Source organism: Amyelois transitella, chromosome 13, assembly GCF_032362555.1.
Source record: "Amyelois transitella isolate CPQ chromosome 13, ilAmyTran1.1, whole genome shotgun sequence".
Lineage (NCBI taxonomy): Eukaryota > Metazoa > Arthropoda > Insecta > Lepidoptera > Pyralidae > Amyelois > Amyelois transitella.
Genome location: NC_083516.1, coordinates 4,898,814 through 4,923,242, shown reverse-complemented (window position 1 = coordinate 4,923,242; position 24,429 = coordinate 4,898,814). Strand labels below are relative to the sequence as shown.

Below are 24,429 nucleotides of genomic sequence, written 5' to 3'. Positions count from 1 at the left end.
GTTCAGCTAATTGGCTTGGCAAGAATTGAGATTCAACTAGTGACAGGTTGCTAGCCCATCGCCTAAAAAAGAATCCCAAGTTTGTAAGCCTATCCCTTAGTCGCCTTTTACGACATCCATTGGAAAGAGATGCGAGTGGTTCTATTCTTTTTTTGTATTGGCGCCGGGAGCCACACGGACTTCATCATTTGCACTTCTTTTGCACACGGCTCCTATTCCATCCCAAATAGCGTAAACATTATGACTTAACGATACAGTGTAATATGATCTTGTATATACCTTGAAATACACAACTACTATATAAAGCGAGAGCTGTGTGCGATATCCTCTAAAATGCAAAGGCTGTATTATCTTCGTTGTATTTTGTATTGAAAGTTAGTCAAATGATAAATTACATTACCTACTTGTATCGTAGATTCATGTTTACCGGTAAAAAATGTGAATTATTTTTAACAGAAACATATTTATTACGATCGTTTCAGGATCCTGGATGGTTCTCAGTATCCTGAGTCACAATTTTGCGGAACGCTGAGACCAGGATCCTAAGTAGGGAATGCAAATCTCGCGAGATTATAAATAACAATACTCTCAATCTCGTCAATTTCGAGATCTCGCGAGATTGGCGGTTTAATTTTTTTTTTTTTTTAAATCATGAATTAATGACTATATTTTAGCAATTACAAAAAAAATAAGAAATAGGTATTGTAAGATAAACATTTATTTTTTCATCGAACATTCTTTGAAAAGATTAAAATTTTCAGACAGATACCTGTCTGAAAAAGTCTTCTCTTCTAATAACAAACAAAAATATTTTAGTTTAAAACAGTTCTCTTATAATAAACAAAACAACGAGAAGTAAAAAAAAAAAAAAAACTCATCATCTGAGTTGAAGCTGACTTCGAAACTGAAATATTATCAATTAAATAAATTATATGTAGGTACCTACTCATGAGATCCATTACATATTACAGATTAACAAAATAATACCAATTAGTCAGACTATTAGAAATTATAGATTAATTAACAAAATATACCAATTAAATGAAATATTTGTTCAGTTCAAATATCGTTAATCTCACGAGATATCGCCCTTTTCCCCCCCGATATTAATCTCGCTCAGAAAGGCCGAGATCTTTTTCGGGAACGAGATCGAGAAACGAGATTGCATTCCCTAATCCTGATATTTCTTGTATTTTTTTTTAAATCACATCAATGTTATACATTTAATAAAAACTAAACAAGACTAAGCTTCGTGTTAGCAACTTACATATCAAAACTGTATATACTCATATAATTTAATGAATACTTAAACAAATATCTTACCAGGATTCTGAGAGCTCGACTGATTATAGAACCACTTTCCTCACTTACAACGCTCTGCAGACAAAACACCGCGCTATGTGTGAATGGATATATGATTTTCGTTGTATCTTTAGTAGGTACAATCGACTAGGAAGAACAGCGACATAGTAGGACAAATAGCCTAGCGAATATTTGTTACTTTTATATTGGACAGTATCCTGATATGACATAGTGGGGACAAAATATAGACGTGATTTTATTTATGGCCTTGATGTAGAACTCACGAAATCAGGACGCACTTTGTATTAAACCTGAGAATTCGGCACTTTAAATAGTGATTTCCTTCATAAAATAACTGAAAAACAATATCATATTTAGTGGCCAGCTATAAACAGTTACCAATAACAGTATGCCGTACAAATAAAAAAGTAAGAAACATTTTTTTTATAACATTTTGACTAAGCCGTCGAAATTTCCATAGTTTGTAGAACTACCCATAGCCGCTGCTGCTCCCCAAAACAGAAGACTATACGAAATTAAACTGTGAATATAACTAAAATGTACCTACCATAGAAGTTGCCATATCAGTCAGATGCCTTATATGACCAATAGCATATGCTGCAGAACTAAGCTTTTTAAAAAGTATCGAAATGTGTGCATGCCATTACAAATTTGAATCTTGCCGCAACATACCAATGATATTCTTTTTTGTGTAGGTTAGCTTAAGATTTTGATGTTATTATACATTGTATAAAAACATCAAAATCATACACCAAGTATGTGGCAATTCAAATTAATGCCTTACCAATCTATCTATTTTGTACAATTAAGTTTAAACAAATAAATGAATAACTTTTACTCTCGTTTTCATCATCATCCCCAGATGTCGTTTTTCTTTAATAACAAACAATATATTTTACAGACTAATTCGCAGAAATGTAAAGAAGTCCATTGAGTTAATAACAGATATTATATTTTATTTGTATTAGCAAGTGAAACTAAAATATTCGTTTTAGTCACCATCAAGTGCAACAATAATGTGTGGTTAATAAGTACCATTAGTTCAAATTGAAAATCTTTATTGCATATCACAAAGTACATCAGTTGAATTACATTTACTGCTTATAAATAGGTACAATATGAACCCTGTCGGGCATCGCAATTTTAAAATAATATGGAACAGCGAGCAGGTTTGTGTCGGCTATTATGCTGAATATAACAATAATAAAAACAATGTCGCATCATTTTTGGAGTTAATACTAATAAGCAAGTTATATATAATAATAAAAAAAAATTCTAATGTCAATACTTCTATCATGTAAAAACAGTGTATGGTAGTATTTGTCGGTCAAAAGTAGTTTTAAGTTTTTAATAAATAAGTTTACATTTTCTTATGCAGTCAGGTAGGGCATTATAGACCCTGGTAGTCATTGTAAATGAACCAGAATTTGAAGTTACCAGCTTATAGCTAGGTGTAATTAATTTATTTTTTTGTCTTGTGGGATAACGCCGCGGTAAATTACCTTTTTGTTGTAGCATTCTGGATATTTTCTTACGAATTTACTTGCCTCCAAAATATATGTATATTGAGAGTAAAAACAAAATGTTTAGATCTTAAAAGTGTTTGCAGGTATCTGTCCCTTTAACATTATTTATTATCCGAATACATTTTTTCTGTAGGACAAAAAGGACAAAAAGTTTATCTGGTTAAGTAGTATGCCTACGTGATATCAACAAAATATGATAAAGGTATTTTAACAATCCATCATTTACAAAGTACAATAATTAGAAACTGGCACTATGATGGGGACATGGCATGGGCATGGTTAGTGTGTTTATTACAGAGCAGGTAGCAGGATTTTGAGATTTGACCCTCATTACCCTTATCTAAGTAGGTACTTGTAATAAATTCGTGTCTTTAAAAATGGCATTAGCTAAGTATGTACTTAGGTTGCAACATTTAAAGGTATTGGGCCCCTCAACCAGAACATTATTCGTTGAGCAGTCGAGCAAGCGACTTAGCGTATCACATTTCAACTCTACTCTCTCTCTCTCTTAATTAAGATGCAACACTTTTGCGAACATTTATACGATTGGTTCTGTCAAGACAGTTCAATGTCTGCGGCAGACACTGCCAGTATCATAGAGCGTTGGCAAAAGATCAAGAACTGTACGCCGGCACCACCAGCGAGGCCTCCGTCACCCCTGTCAGTGCAGGACATCTTCGTCAAGGAACTAGTAACAACAGAAGAACCACATCTGCTTTCGCGTACACCGATGTGGGAGCTTAGTCAATTTGACGATATCGAGCCACAACATGTTACGAATTGTATGTCGTCGCAGCCAACTTTGCCGCCGCAAGCCATCTTCGTTGAGGAACTAGCTGCGGCACTAGAACCCCATCTACTTTCACGCGCACAGCTGTGGGAGCTTGGTTACCCAGCGGAAATCGAGCCAAAGTCTGCAAAAGCTGTGATGTACGTGAATGCACCGCCGCCGCGGCCTACAGTATTCACCTGCTGGGACCTCAATGCGCCCGAATTTGTGCCTGGATCGCAAACTGACAGTGGCGTCAGTTTATCGAATTCTACTCTACGCTCAGACAGTGAACAAGTAACGGACGAAGTGGAACACTTATGTGTTCGGTGCAGTAATGTCTTTCATATGACACGTAACGGCAAATATTTGACTCAGAGTTTCTGCTCTTATCATTGGGGTTGTGTAGTCGATGGACACTATGCCTGTTGTAATAAGGGATTTGGTTCCAAAGGCTGTGCTTTTAGCTTTTATCACGTATGGAGCGGAACTAAGCCGGGTATAAATGGACCACTCGAAGGATATGTGCGCCCACACTCGCCCCGCGGAGGGGTGTATGCAATGGACACAGAAATGTGTTATACAACCGCAGGACTGGAGTTAGCTAGTGTGGCGGTCGTAGATGTGAATGGCCACCTTGTATATCAAACTCACGTGAGACCAAGTGCGCCAATTCTCTGTTATAACACCAGATTCTCAGGCATCAGGCCGCGTGACTTGGACCGCGCGACTAAAACACTGCAAGATGTACAATATGATCTTCTTGAATTTGTTGGCACGGATACTATATTGGTTGGACATGCCCTGGAAAATGATCTCAAAGTGTTGAAATTATTGCATACAGCAGTTGTTAATACCTGTGCAATGTTTCCTCATGCCAGGGGATTGCCGATGCGTCGCTCTTTACGTGATCTTTCTGAAAAATTATTAGGACGGAAAATACAGCAAAGCAGTGCGGGCCATTCGGCTTTAGAAGATGCTCAAGCAGTTATGGACTTAATATTACTGAAAGTGAAAGAAGAGCAAATGCTCAGAGAGTGCCATCCAACCTCAAATGAACTAAACTTGTTCGAACCTTATTACCCTTTAGTCTGTGCCACCTGATTTTGTCATATGTCCTCCGAATTGCATTAAAGCAATAAATGGGTTGATTGAGATTTTGACTATTATTTTGACCTTTGCTTTATGAATGCTTACTGAAATGTTAAAATTAGCTACTCATGCATTGAAAATATTTCATTGTATCAAGGTATGTTGAAGAAATTAATAAATAAAATTCAGCCGAGTTCTAAAGATCTGTTATTCATGTTTCATAATGATTTTTTAACATTCAAACATATGTCAGATTAGAAACATTTACATGTACCTAGCCAGTAATTAGAACACGCTCCCTTAATCTGACAATAATATGTGCCTATGTATGTATGTAAAATTAATAGCAATATAATTAAAAACCATTTTAAAAATACATCCTTCAAATTTCACTTTTCCTAGTAACTTAGTAAGAAGATCAGGCCACATTTCTTCCGTAGGCACAAATTTGTGACATATTATCTCCTCACACAATTCTTCACAAATAAAATGATAACATGTGTCATGTCAATATGCTTGGATTGCAGATTGACTATCACTATGAATTTGAATACTTACCAGTCATTTCAGAAATAAATTACTGTAAATGACTTGCCTCCTTTGCAGCATCAGTAAGAGCAATGTATTCCGCTTCAGCCGACAACATAGCCTCAGTATACTGCTGTCTGCTTTCCCATGACACTAGTCCGTCTGGCAATCTCAAACCTGTGTTACAAGAACGTCTACTTTGGGTACAGTTTGCCCAATCTGCATCTGCATAGCCATGAAGAGTTATAATTCCATATTTTCTGTAAGTAATACAATAATCTAGAGTTCCTTTTAGATACTGTAAAACTCTTTCAGCTGCTAACCAGTGTGATTTATTAAAATAAGCACAAATTGGCCTAAAATACTTATAGCACATGCAATATCTGGACGTGTATTCATTGCTAGAAATATCAAAGAACCTATTAATTCTTTGAATGGGTAAGAACACATTTCTTTTTCTACAATATTTTCAATGTGTAATAGTTTTGTATTCTGTAATGGAGTCAAAAAATTCAAAATTTTTATTCATTATTATAGGATATTACATATCACTTAATAATTGTCGAAACATTTGGTTTCACAACATTGGTTGACATCAAATAAATTACTAAGGTAATCATCAGTCCTATAATAAGCCTTATCACAAAGTACTTTCTTTACATACTCTTTGAATTTTCGGTTGGGCATTCAAGAACAGACTCCGGCAACCTATTATAAAATCGTACTTACATAGTACTTATATGTTTACAGTTTTCCATCCCAAACTTTACGAGAAGTTTCTCAATGTATGTTCTTTGATTTAATTGAAGTCTATCTTCAATATGTCTTAAATTCATTCCAAGATATTAATCAAATTTTCTCAATTCTGTAATTGTGAACAATTTATCAAGTTCACTTTTGTTTTGACATTGTCAAAAGTCAAATTTTACAATTTTACTGACAGAATATAGGTACCTCTTTTTGTAAACACAAGGCTCTGAAGGTACACTTTTAAAGCCTATTGAGGATTAGGTTCTATTCAACTTGAATTTCCATGCTTAAGTAAGGTGCGTTGGGGTAACATCGTGAATGGGGGAAGACCGTTTTCTTTGAATATTTACGAAATCATTAGTAATTTTTCTAAACTGACAACATAGCGCTAGATGCCATTTTGTTGTGCACCTCCCCGCAGTCCGCGTCCGTCACTGAGATGCGTCGTTTGTGTGTTATGGCTGTTCCAGTAAAATTTGATTGATCTGGGTTAAAGGCAAGTTAAAGGTCGGATATTTTGCTATTATGGGCTGTATGTTCTGAGCCATAAAATCGATTTTATATCATTTCCGAACTTACCCCCACTACATCCGATCTTACCCATGGATTTAAAAAAATCTTTGTGTACTTTAAACTCTGTTTATGCGGCAATCATTTAGTTTAGCGAGATATCCGCATTTAGATTTGATACTTTGACATTTCATAAACAATTCCCAATTAAACTTAATGTTTTAATTAAAATATAAGTCTAGAAAAAAAAAACATAAACATGACCTGTCAAACACAACGAAAAACAATCCGAATTTACCCCAACGCACCTTACTCAAGTACTTTAATCCATACAACGACTTCTGTAATAAACACACTTTAATATAGAAAAGAAAGAAAGAAAAATCTTTCTTATTACTCCATTAATATCACTATTAATGGAGTAACCTGGAGGCTTCGACTTACGTGATCATAACTACGTCATTTTATCACAATCAAAAAATTATTTCGTGCTGATAACGTGTTAAAGAAATAAAATTCAGCTGAGTTCTGAAGATCTGTTATTCATATTTTATAATTATTTTTAAACATTCAAAAATATGTCAGATTACAAACATTTACAAGGTAGGTACCTATATAAGTTATTAAGTTATTAATTAAGAAAAACAGGATAAGAGAGGTAAAAAGCAGACTTATCGCTAAAGCAATATCTTACAGTCAACTTTAGCGTGTGACGAAACTTGAAGAACGTAACTGTAAACTGTAACGTACCTACCAAATTTTATACAAATTAATTACACAGTCGCATCCCGCTCGCGTCTGTCTGTATGCTTATATCTTTAAAAGTACACAACGGATTTTGATGTGGTTTTTTTAATAGATGGAGTGATTTAGGAGGAAAGTTTATTATGTGTAATAACATACTTAATATATTAGAAAACCACTGATAATTTTGAGATTTCTAATGTGAAGTCGTAAATAAACACATTTTTTGGGCTTATAAACATTGCAAACGCTGGCTGAACTCTACGAAATTGATCAAAATAATTTACTAAATATTGTAAACCTTAAAAAGGTCTACAAAAAAGTCTACGATGGTATAATGTTTATCTCTTAGGGATTACCCACAATAATCATTTTCTATCCTTTACTTTTTAATAATATTGCACTTAACAGCATATAATTTAAATGAAAATTTTTGAAGATACGGCAGGTTCGTCCGGCCGGCCGGGCGCGTGGTGGTCAATATATACCTAGTTATATATATTGGTATCAGCTTTGTTGCACCCGTGCGAAGCCGCGGCGGGTCGCTACATAGGTACATAATAATAATATCAACCTACAAACATGTACCTAATTTAATAAAATAGGGAAAGTGTAGAAGATAGTAAGACTTAACCAGATATTTGAAACTACTTATAGTCTGGGCTTTTCGTATGTTAACAGAAAGAACATTCCACAGACGGACAGCGTCAACAGAGCTACCTAAAGGAGTGAGAAAAGAATTTGGTGCGAAATATAGGAGCTTGTATGTAGATTTAGAGCATGTGGTCATTATCATCATATTGGCCTTATACGAGATCAGTTATAGTTTTTCACAGGGACACACTACGTATATTCGACTTGGCAACTTTTTTTCATAAAAATGTTTTTGTGGGATGACACACTACGTATATTCGACTTGGCAACTTTTTTACATAAAAATGTTTCTGTGGGATTTAATTTGCATTTGCATGTTGGTTAAATAACAAAAATAAAATACATTTATTTGGACCAGTAACCAAACTTATGTTCTTAATTAATTCGAATTAAAGACCTAAATGCGAATACACCTATCATAACAAGAATCTTTTCAGTCACTCATATTCCTCGACTCGACAACGATGACGCGTGTTTTCTTAAGGAGATTCTTATCCATAAAATGCTACCCGTGCGAAACCGCTAGTATACTACATGAATTGGTAAATAAATAAAATCTAAAGTTGTAAAAAAAAAATGTATATCGTATCAAAACATCGGTGCAAATAAGTTAGGTAGGTACTACAACGCCCGATTGTCAATTGATTTGACATTGACGTTTCCTAGATTGTTTAATTTGTTGAGGACCTGAGGTTACATTATTTTGAGAAATAAATAGGAATTAAATAATGGCTGCGCGACAAGCAATACAAGTTGGAAATAAAACAGTTAAACCAGTGCTTTCTACTTCCCATGGCGAAGCCAGAAAAAGGGTTTTGAATCTATACAAAGCTTGGTATCGTCAAATTCCTTACCTAGGTAAGGAGATGTTATGTCATCATTGATTTTCTGAGCTTGTTTTCAAGCAAATAATAATTTGGAAACATATCTAAGCTCTTACTCAGGGGTGCAGAGGGCATTTCTGGATAATAAGCAAATAATTATTTCCTTGAGGGTAATCGTAGAAAAAAGTATCTGTTGTTGTGAAAACAAAAAGTTAATGTACTTACTGATTTTTTTTATATAATTACATTGATTAAACTCGGGCCAGCGTTTTCAGCTCCAATTGATTATTCAACTTCAACCAAAATTTTTGATGTGTATTTAGCATTAAATGTGTTTATTTTCAGTTAAGGACTTTGACATCCCTAAAAGTGAGGAGCAATGCCGAGAAAAGTTGAAGGAAATGTTTTTGAAAAACAAAAATGTAACGGACATTCGAGTTATTGATCTGCTTGTGATAAAGGTATAAAATTTTGTTACAAAGAAAAAACAAAAGTACTTACAACAAACTTGAAAAAACATTAGTAGAATATGACTGTCGGTTGTTGTATGAATTTATTGAGTTAATTTTTGATTGTTCAAAATGGTGATACAGTGTAGTCCGTTTAGTACGACTTCGCATACAGCAACCAACCGTTTTTAGCGACGCAAGTTTAGGCATTTGTTTGGTTCTAGTATAACTTGAATGAAAAGACATTCGTTTATTGCAACTCCGCTTACAACGACCAACCGCTTTTAACGACCGAATTTCACACATGATTGTCCGGTTACAACGATGAGCGTTGCCGTGTTTACAAATATGCAATTCCTAGAAAGAATAATATAAATGAATAGCTATCTCAGCTATCGCCCCGCGCGACACCTCTGATTGGAAATTGACTGTTTACATATTTTACGGCAGTACAAATTTGCGGGTAATGAGTGACGCGCACTAAATGGCTTCCGCTATACGAAAAAGTTTCTCCATTGAAGAAAAAAGTGTTATAATACAACGGTTAGAAGCTGGCGATATGTTTCGTTTATATAATGCAGTTCGTACTTCCTACTATACAAATAAAACCAGAAAACAAACAAAAAATACAGACTTCTTGCACTAATGTTAAGTTGTTAGAATAGATTTATACTTACTTATAAGAAAGCAGTACATTACAATACATGTAGGTATATTACACATCCTTACATAATTTGAAGATTTAATTAATAAATACATATTTTGATTAAACTTAGTTTTGTTATTTGCTCGTCACCTAAAGGGCATATATCTGTAATATTTGATAAATAAAAAACATTTTTTTTTCTGTTCCTTTAATACGACTTCCGGTTAGTACGACGTTATGTCACCGGTCCCTTGGCCGTCGTTATAACAGGATTCTACTGTACTTTGATATTGGTTAAATATCTCACGGGTCATCATATTGCACGGACTATCTGGTTGGATCAGAGATTGTCTGGTTTATGTGATTATCTTTCAATATGAAATATCAAGCTTAACTAATATCTTTACTGTTAGCTTATACTTTTATATCAAAAAAGACAGATTTTGTAAAATTTGCCTTCCTCAGATATTCAGACAAGAATTCGGAATCTCAATTCCATCTCTAAGCCATTCTGTGAAGCATATCTTGTGACTTTTTCGTCTATGCTAATATAAAAAAAGAAACAGTTGTTTTTCTTCTTTTTATATCTTATATATAAAATTCTCGTGTCACAATGTTCGTTCCCTTCCTCCTCTGAAACAGCTTGACCAATTCTTTAATTTTGTGAGCATATTGAGTTTCAACTTTCTACTAATAAGCAGCTGAGGGGTCACTCTTTAAAGTTATGCCGCACAAAAGCTAAAAAGAATCCACTCCAAAATTTTCTCCCTAATCGTGTTGTTACAGACTGGAACAAGCTTCCTACAAGTGTCATAACTGCTCCTACAGTCAATTGTTTTAAGAATCAGCTAGACAAACTTTCAAAAATCGCAAAGCATCAAAATTCACACGCATCAGCTTAATGAACTGCTTGTGATTTTTTATACCAACAAAATGCAAAACAACATATGCCGGGACAGCTAGTTAATAAGTAAACTTGACTACTGGACCAATTTTGATGATATTTGGCACAGGGCCTTTTTTTACTACTACACTACTTTTTCCAGTAAATTCCTATTGGGGCATATCCACAGGTAAAAGCTAGTAAGGGATTAAGATGTGATATGTCAGATTTTTTAGTTTTCTATCATCAGAAGAATCTTATCAGAAATATCTTCATCAGAAGAAAAGAGAGTAATATCCAGTTTTATTTCCAGGGTCAAATGGAGCTGAAGGAATCTGTGAATATGTGGAAACAGAAGGGCCACATCATGTCATACTGGAAGCCAACTGAAGAACCCAAACCTGAGAATTTCCTTTCCAAATTCTTTAATGGCAATGAATAGAAAAGTGAGCAAAGTGTAAATAGAACAATATTTATTATAAGCCAATCAGTTATGTTAATAAAATAGATTTCAATGATTTATGTGTAATTTAATATTAGCTTTTACCCACAGCTTTGCTCGTTCAGATTAGCGCCATCTTTTGGCGCTTATCTAGTTGTGATGTGACAGCCTATTCTAAAAAATGTCACTAGTGGCGGTACGGCTCAGTAGTTCCTAATTATTCTTGATGCACTAAAGTTGCCTGTGTTGCCTGCCATGTGTTGTAAAGTAAAATTATTGTAATTAAAATATCTGCATGAGAGTGACAGGCTACATATTAACGCGCGAAATTATCATATTTCCACGAAAATCTATCAGTACATAACATAGAATCACGTCTATATCCCCTGTGGGGTAGAACCAACCGTCATCTAAAGACTGAAGGGACAGGTTGCTAGCTCATCGCCTAAAAGGGGAGTCCCATGTATAAGCCTATCCCTTAGTCACCTTTTATGACATCCATGGGAATGAAATGGAGTGGTCCTATTAATTTTTCTATTGTTGCCGGGAACCACACGGCATTACTATCTATCAGTACTATCGGCAAAAAGCAAACTTTTTAGTCAATTTACCTATTTTCATTGTATTTGTTATGTCTTATTTGTCAATCAGTTATTTTAATTAGATTTTGACAATCTGTTTTACGTCGTATATTTCCACACCACGTTCACACGCTCACAAATTTTATACAAAATAAAATTACCGTTAGTGCTACATAATACATTTTGTTGCCGTATTTAAAATTACAAAAATGGCCGCAAACGAAACTGTGAAAGCGGCTTGTAAAACGGCAAAGGCAGTAATGTCCACGGATTTTTGGGAGGCCCGCCGACGAGTACTGGGTCTCTACAGGGCCTTCTATCGTTATATACCTTATATTAGTAAGTTGTTATTATAATAAGGTAATATTTCAAGATTTTCAAGCATTCTTCTTAATCGGTCAAGTAATGACCTACTGATTTTTTCAACGAACTGCTTTGCTTCCATCAGCTGCAATCCGTCGGTTAGTGAAGCGCGGTCTCCAACCTCTCAGAGAACTCATCCGACCATCGCTTTTGTTTGTTTGTTATATCTCTATTGCCTAGTAATTCACACAGTTACAAAAAAATTTTTTTTGCCTTTTTTTTCTTGAAATCGCCTTTGACTGCTTCCTTTAGGTCATAGTATTTTAGGCATTCAATTTGGGTCAAGTCACATATCAACTTCGGATACTGTCGTAACTCTAAACCGTTTGGAATTCCATAATCTTAGAATTCTACGTGTGGCTACCAGCATACTTACCATCAAGTACCAACATACTTACCAACAAGCTTACCTTACCGAATAACAAGAACAACAGTTACCTTCACAATATTTACCATTCAATTACCAAAACATTACCAGGATATAATAGATATAATACATATATATATAAGAGATGAATAAAACAAATCAAGCACTTTAATATCATGCCGACTTCGTTGCCCAGAAACCAGAAGAAGCTAGTTCTGAAAAGAACTGTTTTGTGAGCGCGTGCACATGGACATGCCACACATCGTGCATCAGCAGTTCTTCCAGGCAGCATCAGCATCTTCACACGCCAATTGTTCACACTGCATTATTGTCCATCGGATCTCCGTCCGAAACAACACAAGTCAAGAGTTCGACGCACACACTGCACTTCGCGAGAGCATCACGAGCGCGACCTCACGCCGCAAGTTCAAATTAACACTGAGGCGGGGAGCAAGCAGCAAGACGGTTTTATACGCAAGCAAGTTTCGCCCAACAAACATCGCGTGCACACCGCACGTGGCGCCCTCGGCGCGCCTGCGGCCGCACCGGGCATCACAGAAACTCAAGCTCGACACGTGTAGCGGAAACGAGACGGAGCTATCCAGACTCAAGAGACAGCAATGCAAAATTCTCAGAAATCTATGCAAATCCATTTTTTATCAACAAAAACTTTTAGATAGATTTCCTATTGTAAATACGCTCACACTATTGGCTATAATTCGATATTTCTGATTTGTTAAAAATAATCTCTCTTCATCATTGGTAATAATTCCGTATTTATGATTCGTCCTTGCATTTTCCTTTGTAAATAGTTTTATATAAATATGTCCAACTTTTGTAAATAAAGCATTCCATTCTCATCTACTGAAACGGAGTATTACTTAACTTCCTACAAACTCTGGAGAATCTCTCACTCCAAATTGGTGACCTCCGACTGAACAACATCAAGAAGAAAAATCCCTGCTCGTCGGCCCAGCGGAAAAATTCCTGAAAAAAGAAAATTTCAACGCGGAATCTCTGCCCGACTGCAACAAAAGAAGGAATCATCATGGACGCCGAAAAATCTGCCGCAAATGCCGCCGCCGCCGCCGCATCGCAGTCCACACAGCCCGATCCAGCCCACGCCCACAACCAGCCCGAAATCGCCAACATATCCCTCGCTCTGCGGATACCACCATTCTGGCGCGACCGACCACGTCTATGGTTCTACAGTTTCGAGGCTGCCACCCACGAACAAAAGAAGAGTGAACAGAAGATGGCGCAGATGGTCATCGCTCGTCTCGAAAAACAAGACATAGAGCAAATCAGCGACCTCCTCTACAATCCACCAGAGACGAACCCATATCAAGCTATCAAGGAGCGTCTCATCACCGCCTACGAAGAATCTGACAGCCGGCAATTCCAAAAGCTTCTGTCCGAAATGGAACTAGGCGACCAGAAGCCGACCCACCTGCTACGACGGATGCGCGATCTCGCTCGAGACAGAATTCCCGACGCCACACTACGACTCATGTGGACCAACCACCTACCGGCACATATTCGCTCTGTCCTCGCCGTAAGCGAATCATTTAGCACGACAACCGCATTAGAAGAGCTTGCCCTACTTGCCGACAAAATGATGGAGCAACATCGGGAAATTTCCGCCGTCAATAATACTACATCGTCGCCATCATCATCACAAGCCCAGTCATCATCGCAACCATCAGATACACAATTTCTCATAAACGAATTAAGAAAACTTTCCGTCGAAATCGCCGAACTAAAATCAAGACCGCCATACAACAATAACAATTATCGAAGAAATCGATCCCAGTCCCGGAACCGCAACTATTCTCGTCCCAACTCACGAGATAATTCGCCATCGCCACATTGTTTTTACCACCGACGCTTTGGAGCACAAGCGAGAAAATGCACATCGCCCTGTTCCTACATCGAGAAGCCGGAAAACTAGACCGAACGTTGGCCGAGGCGGAATCCGACGTTCTCCCATGCACATACCGCCTATTCGTCACAGATAAAAAAACCGGATTATCTTTCCTGGTGGACACCGGCGCGAACATTTCGGCTATACCTAGGCTAAAAACCAGCCTAACTAAGCCGCTACCCTACAAGCTGTATGCCGCCAACAACACCGTCATATCAACATACGGCGAAAAAACACTCGAACTCGATCTCAACCTACGTCGTCCATACAAGTGGAAATTCATCGTCGCAGACGTATCGAAACCGATCCTGGGAGCCGATTTTCTCAAACATCATCAACTCATCGTCGATCTCAAAAACAAAAGACTAATCGACAACGTTACGAGTCTAAAGGTCAACGCCCCTGTTCGAGCAACATCTGTACCTACAATACGCAGTATTGACTCGAATAATTCGTATCACGCGATACTCGCCGATTATCCCGGAATTACTCGTCTCACCGCCATGAATATCAACAATAGTAAGATCAACGTTCAACATTACATCGAAACCGAAGGTCAACCTGTCCACTGCCGAGCTCGTCCCATACCACCTCATCGCTACGAGAAAGTCAAACAAGAGTTCCAAAACATGATCGAACAAGGACTTTGTCGACCCAGCAAGAGCCCATGGTCATCACCTCTTCACGTCGTACCAAAGAAGAACGGAGACATCAGAGTCTGTGGTGATTATCGCCGTCTCAATGCGATCACCAAACCCGACCGCTATCCAGTTCCAAGGGTTAAAGACTTCACCTACCAGCTTGCCGGGAAGACCATATTCTCAGTTTTGGACTTAAATCGAGCTTATCAACAACTGATGGTTCGTGAGGAAGACATCGAGAAGACAGCCATCATCACACCGATGGGACTATTCGAATTCCCACGAATGTGTCCAGGTCTCAAGAACGCAGGTCAAACATTCCAACGTTTCATCCACCAAGTACTCAGAGGACAACCTTTCGTCTTTCCATTCATCGACGACGTACTCATAGCATCAGAGAACGAAACCCAGCACCGTGAACACCTACGGCAAGTACTCGAACGACTTGAAGAACATGGCATCACCATCAACCCAGCAAAATGTCACTTTGGCCAACCTGAAGTAAAGTTCTTGGGCTACATCGTATCCAAAGATGGTATCAAACCACCAGCTGAAAAGGTAGACATCATCTCAAAATACCCCAAGCCCAACACTATCGAAGAACTACGTCGTTTTCTCGGTATGTTGAATTTCTACCGCGATCACATACCTAACGCCGCATCTATCCAAGCACCACTCAATGCACATCTCCACAACGTCAAGAAACGTGACAAAACCGTCATACAATGGACACAAGAGTCATCGGACGCATTCGAAGCATGTAAAAACAGCATATGCAACGCTGCTTTACTCGCCCACCCGTCCCACGATGCTACTTACGCCCTATTTTGCGACGCTTCGGATAAATCAGCTGGCGCCGTGCTACAACAATACATCGACGAAAAATGGCAACCACTTGGCTATTTTTCTAAGAAGTTTTCCAGCGCACAAACAAAATATTCAACATACGACAGAGAACTACAAGCAATCTACATGGCCGTAAAACACTTCCGAAAAATGTTCGAGGGACGTCCACTGATAATTTTCACCGATCACAAACCTCTTAGGGTGCGTCCACATCTGGCGAATGTGCCGCGAATGTGCAGCTCGCGAGCCGTTTGCGAGCTGCGCGCGTACAATTTTGTTCGAGCGCCGCTCCTGCGCCGCCCGCGCGCAGTTCACGCGCAACCTAAGCGCCGTACGCGATCAGCGCGCGGGCGGCGCGCTAGCGGCTCGCGTCTTCCTTCCACCCGCGTCTCAATCCCCGCACCCCTTACCCGCTCAGTTCGTTTCTGATTATTGGAGGTTAAGTACGTGTTGTCATGGAGTGGACGGAGGAGAACTGTTTACGCTTAATTGAAACATATAAAAGATTTCCAGTTTTGTGGGATCCTAAAGATCAATATTACTATAGAAAAAATGTAAAAAATGATGCGTGGAAAGAAATTGGTGCTATAATGGGAAGCGATTATGAACAATGCCGTAGCAAACTGTTAAGTCTTTTATCTTCTTTTAGAAGAGAGAAAGGAAAAAGTCAAAAAAGTAAAGGGACAGGGAAAGGCGAGTAAAAAACTATTTGTTACTTTTTATGTTTTATTTTATTAGTTAAATTGACTATGTAACTAATATTATTCTATATTTTTAGGTGCATCCGAGACTTACAAAAGTAGATGGTTTGCCTATGACGCTTTTTCCTTTTTAGCTGATCGGGATAAACCAAGGAAACGTATAAATACTGTAAGTAATTAAATCAACAATATTTATCTTGAAATGCAATACGGCCTTCATTTACGCAATAAGAAGCAATCTCATCTCTTATTTCGTTTATTTCTCTTGAATATCTTATTTGTGATGTTTGAATATTTGAAAGAGATGTCAAATTAGGTACGGATTGATTTATATACTTATTGGAATTAGTTGTATAACTATCGGTGGCGTTCTGTTTCAAATAATTATGCAAGTGAATAATACTCATAACGACTACTTCAGCAACTTCTGGTTTTAATATCATAGGTTTTCTAAGTACCCTAAAAATGGATGATGCAATGCCAAAGGCACTCTCAACAATTCTGCGAGCTCTGCTTAATCTATAGTTAAAAATGCGTTCCGGAGTGCCTTTACTGTGGTTACCGGAGTATGGTTTCATCACATGTTTATCTAGAGCAAAAGCGCTGTCAGCAACAAAGAAGTAGGGTATCGCTTTAGTCCTGTAAGGTAATGCTTTTTCTTGTGGTAAATTTAAGGAGCCATTTTGCATCATCTTGTAGAACTCTGTATCTTTGAATATCCCTCCATCAGATATACGCCCCTGGCAACCAACATCAGCAAACATAAATTTATAATCTGAGTCTACCAGTGCAAACAGAACAATACTAAAAGTAGATTTGTAATTATGATATTCAGTTCCACTTTTCGGAGGTGCCTGTATGACTATATGTTTACCGTCTATTGCGCCAATGCAATGGGGCAAATGCCATTTATCTTCGAATCCTTTACTCACTTCTAGCCATATTTCTGGTCTCCTTGGCACCTGAAAAATAATAATATAAATATAAAAACATTATTACAGGAACAGGCAGATATAGAACAAGATAAAGTGGATGAGCGACAGGTACAAGATGATGGAATAAATACTGACACTGAAAGCGACCTGTCTTTTATTGAACCTCCGCCGTCCAAAAAGAAAAAATCGACGGATGATAAAATCGTAACTGAAGCCCTACAATGTTTAAAGACTGCTACAGAAAAATTGAGCGATAATTCCAAATTGTCACAAGAAGTACATTCATTTATAAATTTTATTGGAGCCAAAATGGAATCTTATTCACGTTCAACAAAAAATATGGTTCAACAGGCAATATTTGATGTCATAATGAAAGCTGATTCTGGGTACTATGATTATCAACCAAATATGCAAGTGTCAACGCAAGGTTATACAACTTATTCTCAAAGTGCTTCTACGTCCAGACCGCACAGTCAGGAAAGTAATTATTCGGCAGAAGATACGAATGACAGCTACAGTGATTTGTTTCAATAATAACTACTTTCTTTTTGTAAACTTATATGTTGCTTATAAAAAAGGCTATGTGATTATTTAATAAAGATAATTAGAAAAATACTCACACGTACGTTTTCCTTTAAACACTTGATAATCGCCAAACACACTTCAGGAATAATAATACTTATACTTTGCTTAGAAATTCTAAAAAGGTACTGCAAGCTTGTGTAGGAATCTCCAGTGGCCAAGAATCGTAATGTCAAACTTAATTTATTTTCAACTGAAATTGGTAGCCTAAAATGCGTTTCCTTTTTAGCAATCTTGAAACTAAGCATGTGTAGTAGATTTTCATATAATTCTGGTGACAATTTTAAAAAATTTGCATAGTGGCCGCTTAATTGATGGCTTTTTAACTCCGCTACTATATTCTGTTTTCTTTTAAAAATAGGATTTTGCCACCAACGCCGTTGTCTCTTTTTTTTCCTTTTTATCAGTAATATAATAGCTAATGATGCAGCAATTATATTAAAAGCACTAGTGTCGTCCGACATCTTCGAAAGTACTGAGCCAGTAAATGGAACTGTAAGCGCGAGGATTGAGTACGCGCAGATCGCGCGCCGCGCGCACGCCTTATACGAGCCTTGTATGAGTTGCGCTAAGGCGGCGCAACGAACCATTGCAGTGACTGCATGCGTGCAGCGCGAGTGCAGTTCGCGTACCGTTCGTGAGTTGCACATTCGCGGCACATTCGCCAGATGTGGACGCACCCTTACGTTCGCTATGCACAAAATAACGTCGACTACAGAAACGCCACGCCGTACCCGACAACTCCTATTCATCAGTGAGTTCACAACCGACATACGCCATGTGAGCGGAAAAAACAACATCGTGGCCGATGCCCTAAGTCGCATAGAAGCAGTATCGTTCCCATCTACAATCAATTACGAGGATATTGCAAAAGCCCAACACGAAGACACATCTGTACCCGACTTACAAAAACAAGATAACATCTGTCTCAAGAAAATCATCATTCCCAACACCGACGTCGAACTCTACTGCGAAACATCAACATCGAACATACGACCATACATCCCCGAACAATATCGTGAAGAAGTATTCAAGAGTGTACACAACATCAACCACCCCGGTACACGCACAACACGGAAGATGGCATCTCAGAAATATTTTTGGCCGTCAATGAATAGCGACATCTCAAGATGGACGAAAAGCTGCATCGATTGTCAAAAAAACAAAGTTCAACGCCATACCTACAGCGAAGTTTCGAAATTCCCGCCAACTGAACGTTTTCGACACGTACACGTGGACATCGTCGGACCGCTACCTACGACGTCTCAAGGTTATCGCTACCTAGTAACCATGATTGACCGCGAAACGAAATGGCCCGAAGCAATACCTACCGAAGAAATAACAGCTGACAAAGTTACCGAAGTAATTTACAACCACTGGATTACGAGATTCGGATGCCCCACAACACTCACCAGCGACCAAGGACGTCAGTTCGAAAGTCAACTTTTCAACAACCTTATGAAGCTTATGGGAATCACGAAAAATCGCACTACGGCATACCATCCGCAATCAAACGGTATCGTCGAACGCTGGCACAGAACACTGAAGACCGCACTACGCACCCGGCTATCAAGTTCAAGGTCATGGATCGACGAGTTACCTACAGTCCTATTCGGATTACGCGCCACCCTACGCACAGACGCTGAAGTTAGCCCAGCCGAACTCACATATGGCTATAACTTACGTCTACCGGGTGAATTTTTCACTACGTCATCAATACCTACATCAATGGACTACAACTTCGTCGAAAAACTACGATCTACCATCAAAGAACATAGCCCGCAACAGTCAACAATACATCACAACAGCAATCCACGCATCTTCATTCATAAAGACCTACAAGATTGCACACACGTATTTGTTCGTGTCGACGCCGTTAAGAAGTCACTTCAATCACCATACGAAGGCCCTTATCGTGTTATCAAGAGACTAACGGACAAGTACTACACCATTCAACTACCGGATCGCGAGTCAAACATTTCAATAGACCGACTCAAGCCTGCCTACCTATTGCAAGACGACGACATCGCAAATTCATCAACAATGTCAACACAAGTTCAAGCTCAAGCTACACTAGGTCAAGGTCAAGCTATCACTAAGGCACAGGCGCAAGAAAGTACCTCACCACAGAAAATTCCCGCTCCGGTTAATACGAGCAACATGACGCCACAACAAACGAATAAGAAAACTCGTGTCGGCCGTGCCGTCAGGTTGCCGGTACGTTTCACTTGAGGGGGAGTACTGTGGCTACCAGCATACTTACCATCAAGTACCAACATACTTACCAACAAGCTTACCTTACCGAATAACAAGAACAACAGTTACCTTCACAATATTTACCATTCAATTACCAAAACATTACCAGGATATAATAGATATAATACATATATATATAAGAGATGAATAAAACAAATCAAGCACTTTAATATCATGCCGACTTCGTTGCCCAGAAACCAGAAGAAGCTAGTTCTGAAAAGAACTGTTTTGTGAGCGCGTGCACATGGACATGCCACACATCGTGCATCAGCAGTTCTTCCAGGCAGCATCAGCATCTTCACACGCCAATTGTTCACACTGCATTATTGTCCATCGGATCTCCGTCCGAAACAACACAAGTCAAGAGTTCGACGCACACACTGCACTTCGCGAGAGCATCACGAGCGCGACCTCACGCCGCAAGTTCAAATTAACACTGAGGCGGGGAGCAAGCAGCAAGACGGTTTTATACGCAAGCAAGTTTCGCCCAACAAACATCGCGTGCACACCGCACGTGGCGCCCTCGGCGCGCCTGCGGCCGCACCGGGCATCACAGAAACTCAAGCTCGACACGTGTAGCGGAAACGAGACGGAGCTATCCAGACTCAAGAGACAGCAATGCAAAATTCTCAGAAATCTATGCAAATCCATTTTTTATCAACAAAAACTTTTAGATAGATTTCCTATTGTAAATACGCTCACACTATTGGCTATAATTCGATATTTCTGATTTGTTAAAAATAATCTCTCTTCATCATTGGTAATAATTCCGTATTTATGATTCGTCCTTGCATTTTCCTTTGTAAATAGTTTTATATAAATATGTCCAACTTTTGTAAATAAAGCATTCCATTCTCATCTTCTGAAACGGAGTATTACTTAACTTCCTACAAACTCTGGAGAATCTCTCTCTCTCCAAATACGCATTAAGCCAATTAACAGTGTAGTGTAGGGAGTATCGGCCAAAGCATTGACTCTCACCCAATAAGTGAGAACGCAACTGGGGCTAACTCCAAGAGGAAGATGATCCACGCGACTACGAGGGCTGCACTGAAAGTTTTTAGAATGGAATATTTCCACTCACTGTTCCTGTCATATTAAAATCTTTTTATTGAAAACTACTTGGTAAAAAATGATTCGCGGTATTTTTACGAGGTCTTGTCTAACTTGTTTAGTCGTTGAGAAAATTTAATTGACTCGAGAAAATTCAAGAGCGATGATTTATTACTACTGTACAGAAGTTGACAGACACAAAACAGTGCGTTGATCGGATGCTTTCTGCATTTGGTGATGAAGCCCCATCCAAAAGCACAATTTATCGCTGGTTTGCTGAATTTCAACGTGGACGTGTCAAGCTCCAAAAACTGCAGTCACCCAAGAAAACGTTGATGTACTGCGAAATTAAGACAACTTTAGACATTGGCATGAGTCAAATACAAATAATCTTGCACGGACAGTTAGGTGTAAAAAAGTTGTTTTCCCGATGAATACCGCCTTCGCTCCGTGAAGAGCAAGACCCCAACTTCCGAATCGGATGCTTGCTTCAATGATTAGTTCCATCGTATGGAAAAATGTGTCAAATTTCACGGAGAATACTTCGAAAAACAATAAATAAATTTTTTAATAGTAATGTTGTGTCACTTCCTTGATTCCCGAAATTTTTAGTGCCGCCCTCGTATAGGACGACTTTAGTAAGGTTGCACGAAGTAGATGAAGGCTGCTTCAAGTCAGTACAGAAATGAGGGAGGTCTGTGTCCACCACTTCTTAGTGCTAATGCAGTAGACATAAATAAAAAACCTTATATCTACAAGAAGATCTAAGCCCCGATTGAAAAAAAAAAGGAATGTCGTTTATTTCTCGATCCTGTACTGTACTAGATTTTCCTCTCATAGTGCTCCTGTAGCTCAAAGAACAAACATGTAAAATATCAGCTTTGTATGCAAAGAAGGTTCGGTTGTAAGATCGTCTACCAGTCAAGTAGTAAAGCCAGAGTTTATAATTATGCTGATAACAGTAAAACATTTCTTCTAATTCCTTCAACAATAAGCTTAATATATTCTTTCTCGAGTCTTGAATTGGTTATGAAGTTAATTTAGAATACATGCATGTTTATATATTTACTTTATTTATATATTTGTATTGTACGTATATAATTGTTACGTCTTAAGCATAATACTCGTAAAAGAACTGTTGTTCACCCTTGCCTCAATTTTGTATATGGTCCTCTTATTGTCAGGTTAGCTGGAAGAGATCCCACTTAGGGATAAGCCCGCCTGTGTACTGTTTTTATTTGTAATGTACTCCTTTAGTGAACAATAAAGCATTTACTTACTTACATTTCCAAAGCACGTGATTAAAATATTGATATGTATGTTTTCTTTTAGTAAAATATTTTGACATACCGAAAACTGAACAAGATTGTCGGTATAAGTTGAGAGAATATTTTTATGCAAATGCATGTGTCACTGATGTTCGTGTTATTGATATTTTGGTCATTAAGGTAAGATATTGTATATTTATCATTAAAAGATACTGCACTAGATGTGTTATTAATATACCTAAATATCTTAATGTAAGAACAAGGGATTCGCTTGTCATTTAAATTACATTTATTGTCGGTACTATCCCACTATCATATCCATATATGAGAAAGCAAACGCAAGCGCACTATTATCATATTTTAAGGTTGGAGCCATCTCCAACCTTAAAATATGATAAGAGTGCGCTTGCGTTTGCTTTCTCTAACAATGCATCCTTACTTAATTCTTTCCCCTTCAAGGCCTGCTTAGTGTTCCTTTAGTTGTTCATTTAGGTGTATCGTCAGCCCCCGTTCTTAATGGGGGGCCATTAAAAAAGGGGGTTAAGGATACACCGTGACAGTATTTTCTGAATAAATTAATATGCATTTTCCCTATGTAACTTACCTACACTATTAAAACCAAGTGCCAAATATGGCACTTGGTTTTAATAGTGTGTTTAATAGTGTATATACTTAATAAAGTACATAGATCGTTCCAAATACTTTTACATCCCAACACTTCTTTCAGGGTTACATGGAGCTAAAGGAAGTGACACACCAGTGGCAACAGAAAGGCCACGTGATGGCACATTGGAAACCCTCGTGGGAGCCTAAACCAAATAACTTCATATGCAAGTTCTTATCAGGAGTGGATTAAGTTTTAGTATTTTTTAATTTAGAATCCAGTAAATTATTGTAAAGTACATACTCAGTCTTTTCTTGCAGATTCGACATTTGTAGACTTTATAACGTTCACGAATAAACATAGAGTTTTTATAACATAGATTAAGAAATGGAATGCAGTTTTGAAAATAGAAATAAAAGAATAACAAATTCAAAATTTATTGATCACGTTCATTCCAAATCACTTGCCTTTCAAAGGCTGAAATGACTAAACTAGCATGCTTTTGCGATTATTGCAAATGTTAATTATATTGCCATTTACTGCTTATGAGACTTTAAATTTTATTCTTTTACACTGGATATGTCTTTAAAAGTAATACTCAAAAATATATACTTACATTGCAGCAAAACTTATACAATTTTCATTTGCAATAATTACGGTCTTTAATAGAGTTAAATAAATTATTAATAATAAAGTATTGTTATTGCACCTATACAAGTGAAAATTAACACTGAAAGCGTTAAAACAACATGTTTGGTATATATCATTCACAACCATAAAATTTGATGATATCAAAATATATTATGGAGTCTGAAACTATTCATCGACAGTCATTTGGCGTTCAAGTGGTTTGACAATATACATTTATTTTATCCTCACGAGTTTGACAGTATGGTTTCTGTCGCCGAATTGCTCAAATATGAAATTCCTCTCTCCTTCATTCCCGAGGACAAAAATTTTGTCGTCAAAATATGCTTCAAACAACCCTCAGAAAACTGTTTCAGACTCGAGGATATGAATAGGTACTTAATACATTGCATTCGCATAATAAAAATAGTGATGTCCTAATAATTCGTCCTTCTAATTTGTAATTTTGATCTTAACAACTATTTAGGGGTGTTGATTAGGTTCTAGAACAGAGTAGAACTAGAAAATAAGTATATAAACA

The 24,429-nt window shown here is 37.8% G+C and overlaps 3 protein-coding genes across 3 annotated transcripts; all 3 read left to right on the top strand.

The window, feature by feature from the left end:
• Positions 1-3,417: 3,417 nt before the first annotated feature.
• Positions 3,418-4,722, top strand: LOC106138757 (exonuclease GOR-like). Its single transcript, XM_060947394.1, has one exon. The coding sequence runs from the start codon at positions 3,418-3,420 to the stop codon at positions 4,720-4,722; it is 1,305 nt and encodes a 434-aa protein (XP_060803377.1).
• Positions 4,723-8,541: 3,819 nt separating this feature from the next.
• On the top strand, positions 8,542-11,216 carry LOC106140031 (NADH dehydrogenase [ubiquinone] 1 alpha subcomplex subunit 6). The gene is made up of 3 exons (XM_013341549.2): positions 8,542-8,754; positions 9,066-9,181; positions 11,012-11,216. Exons 1-3 carry the CDS (start codon positions 8,625-8,627, stop codon positions 11,138-11,140), a joined length of 375 nt encoding a protein of 124 aa, XP_013197003.1. The 5' UTR covers positions 8,542-8,624; the 3' UTR covers positions 11,141-11,216.
• A 139-nt stretch (positions 11,217-11,355) lies between these two features.
• LOC106140032 (NADH dehydrogenase [ubiquinone] 1 alpha subcomplex subunit 6-like) lies at positions 11,356-23,740 on the top strand. The gene is made up of 3 exons (XM_060947557.1): positions 11,356-12,060; positions 22,722-22,837; positions 23,385-23,740. Exons 1-3 carry the CDS (start codon positions 11,931-11,933, stop codon positions 23,511-23,513), a joined length of 375 nt encoding a protein of 124 aa, XP_060803540.1. The 5' UTR covers positions 11,356-11,930; the 3' UTR covers positions 23,514-23,740.
• Positions 23,741-24,429: the final 689 nt, after the last annotated feature.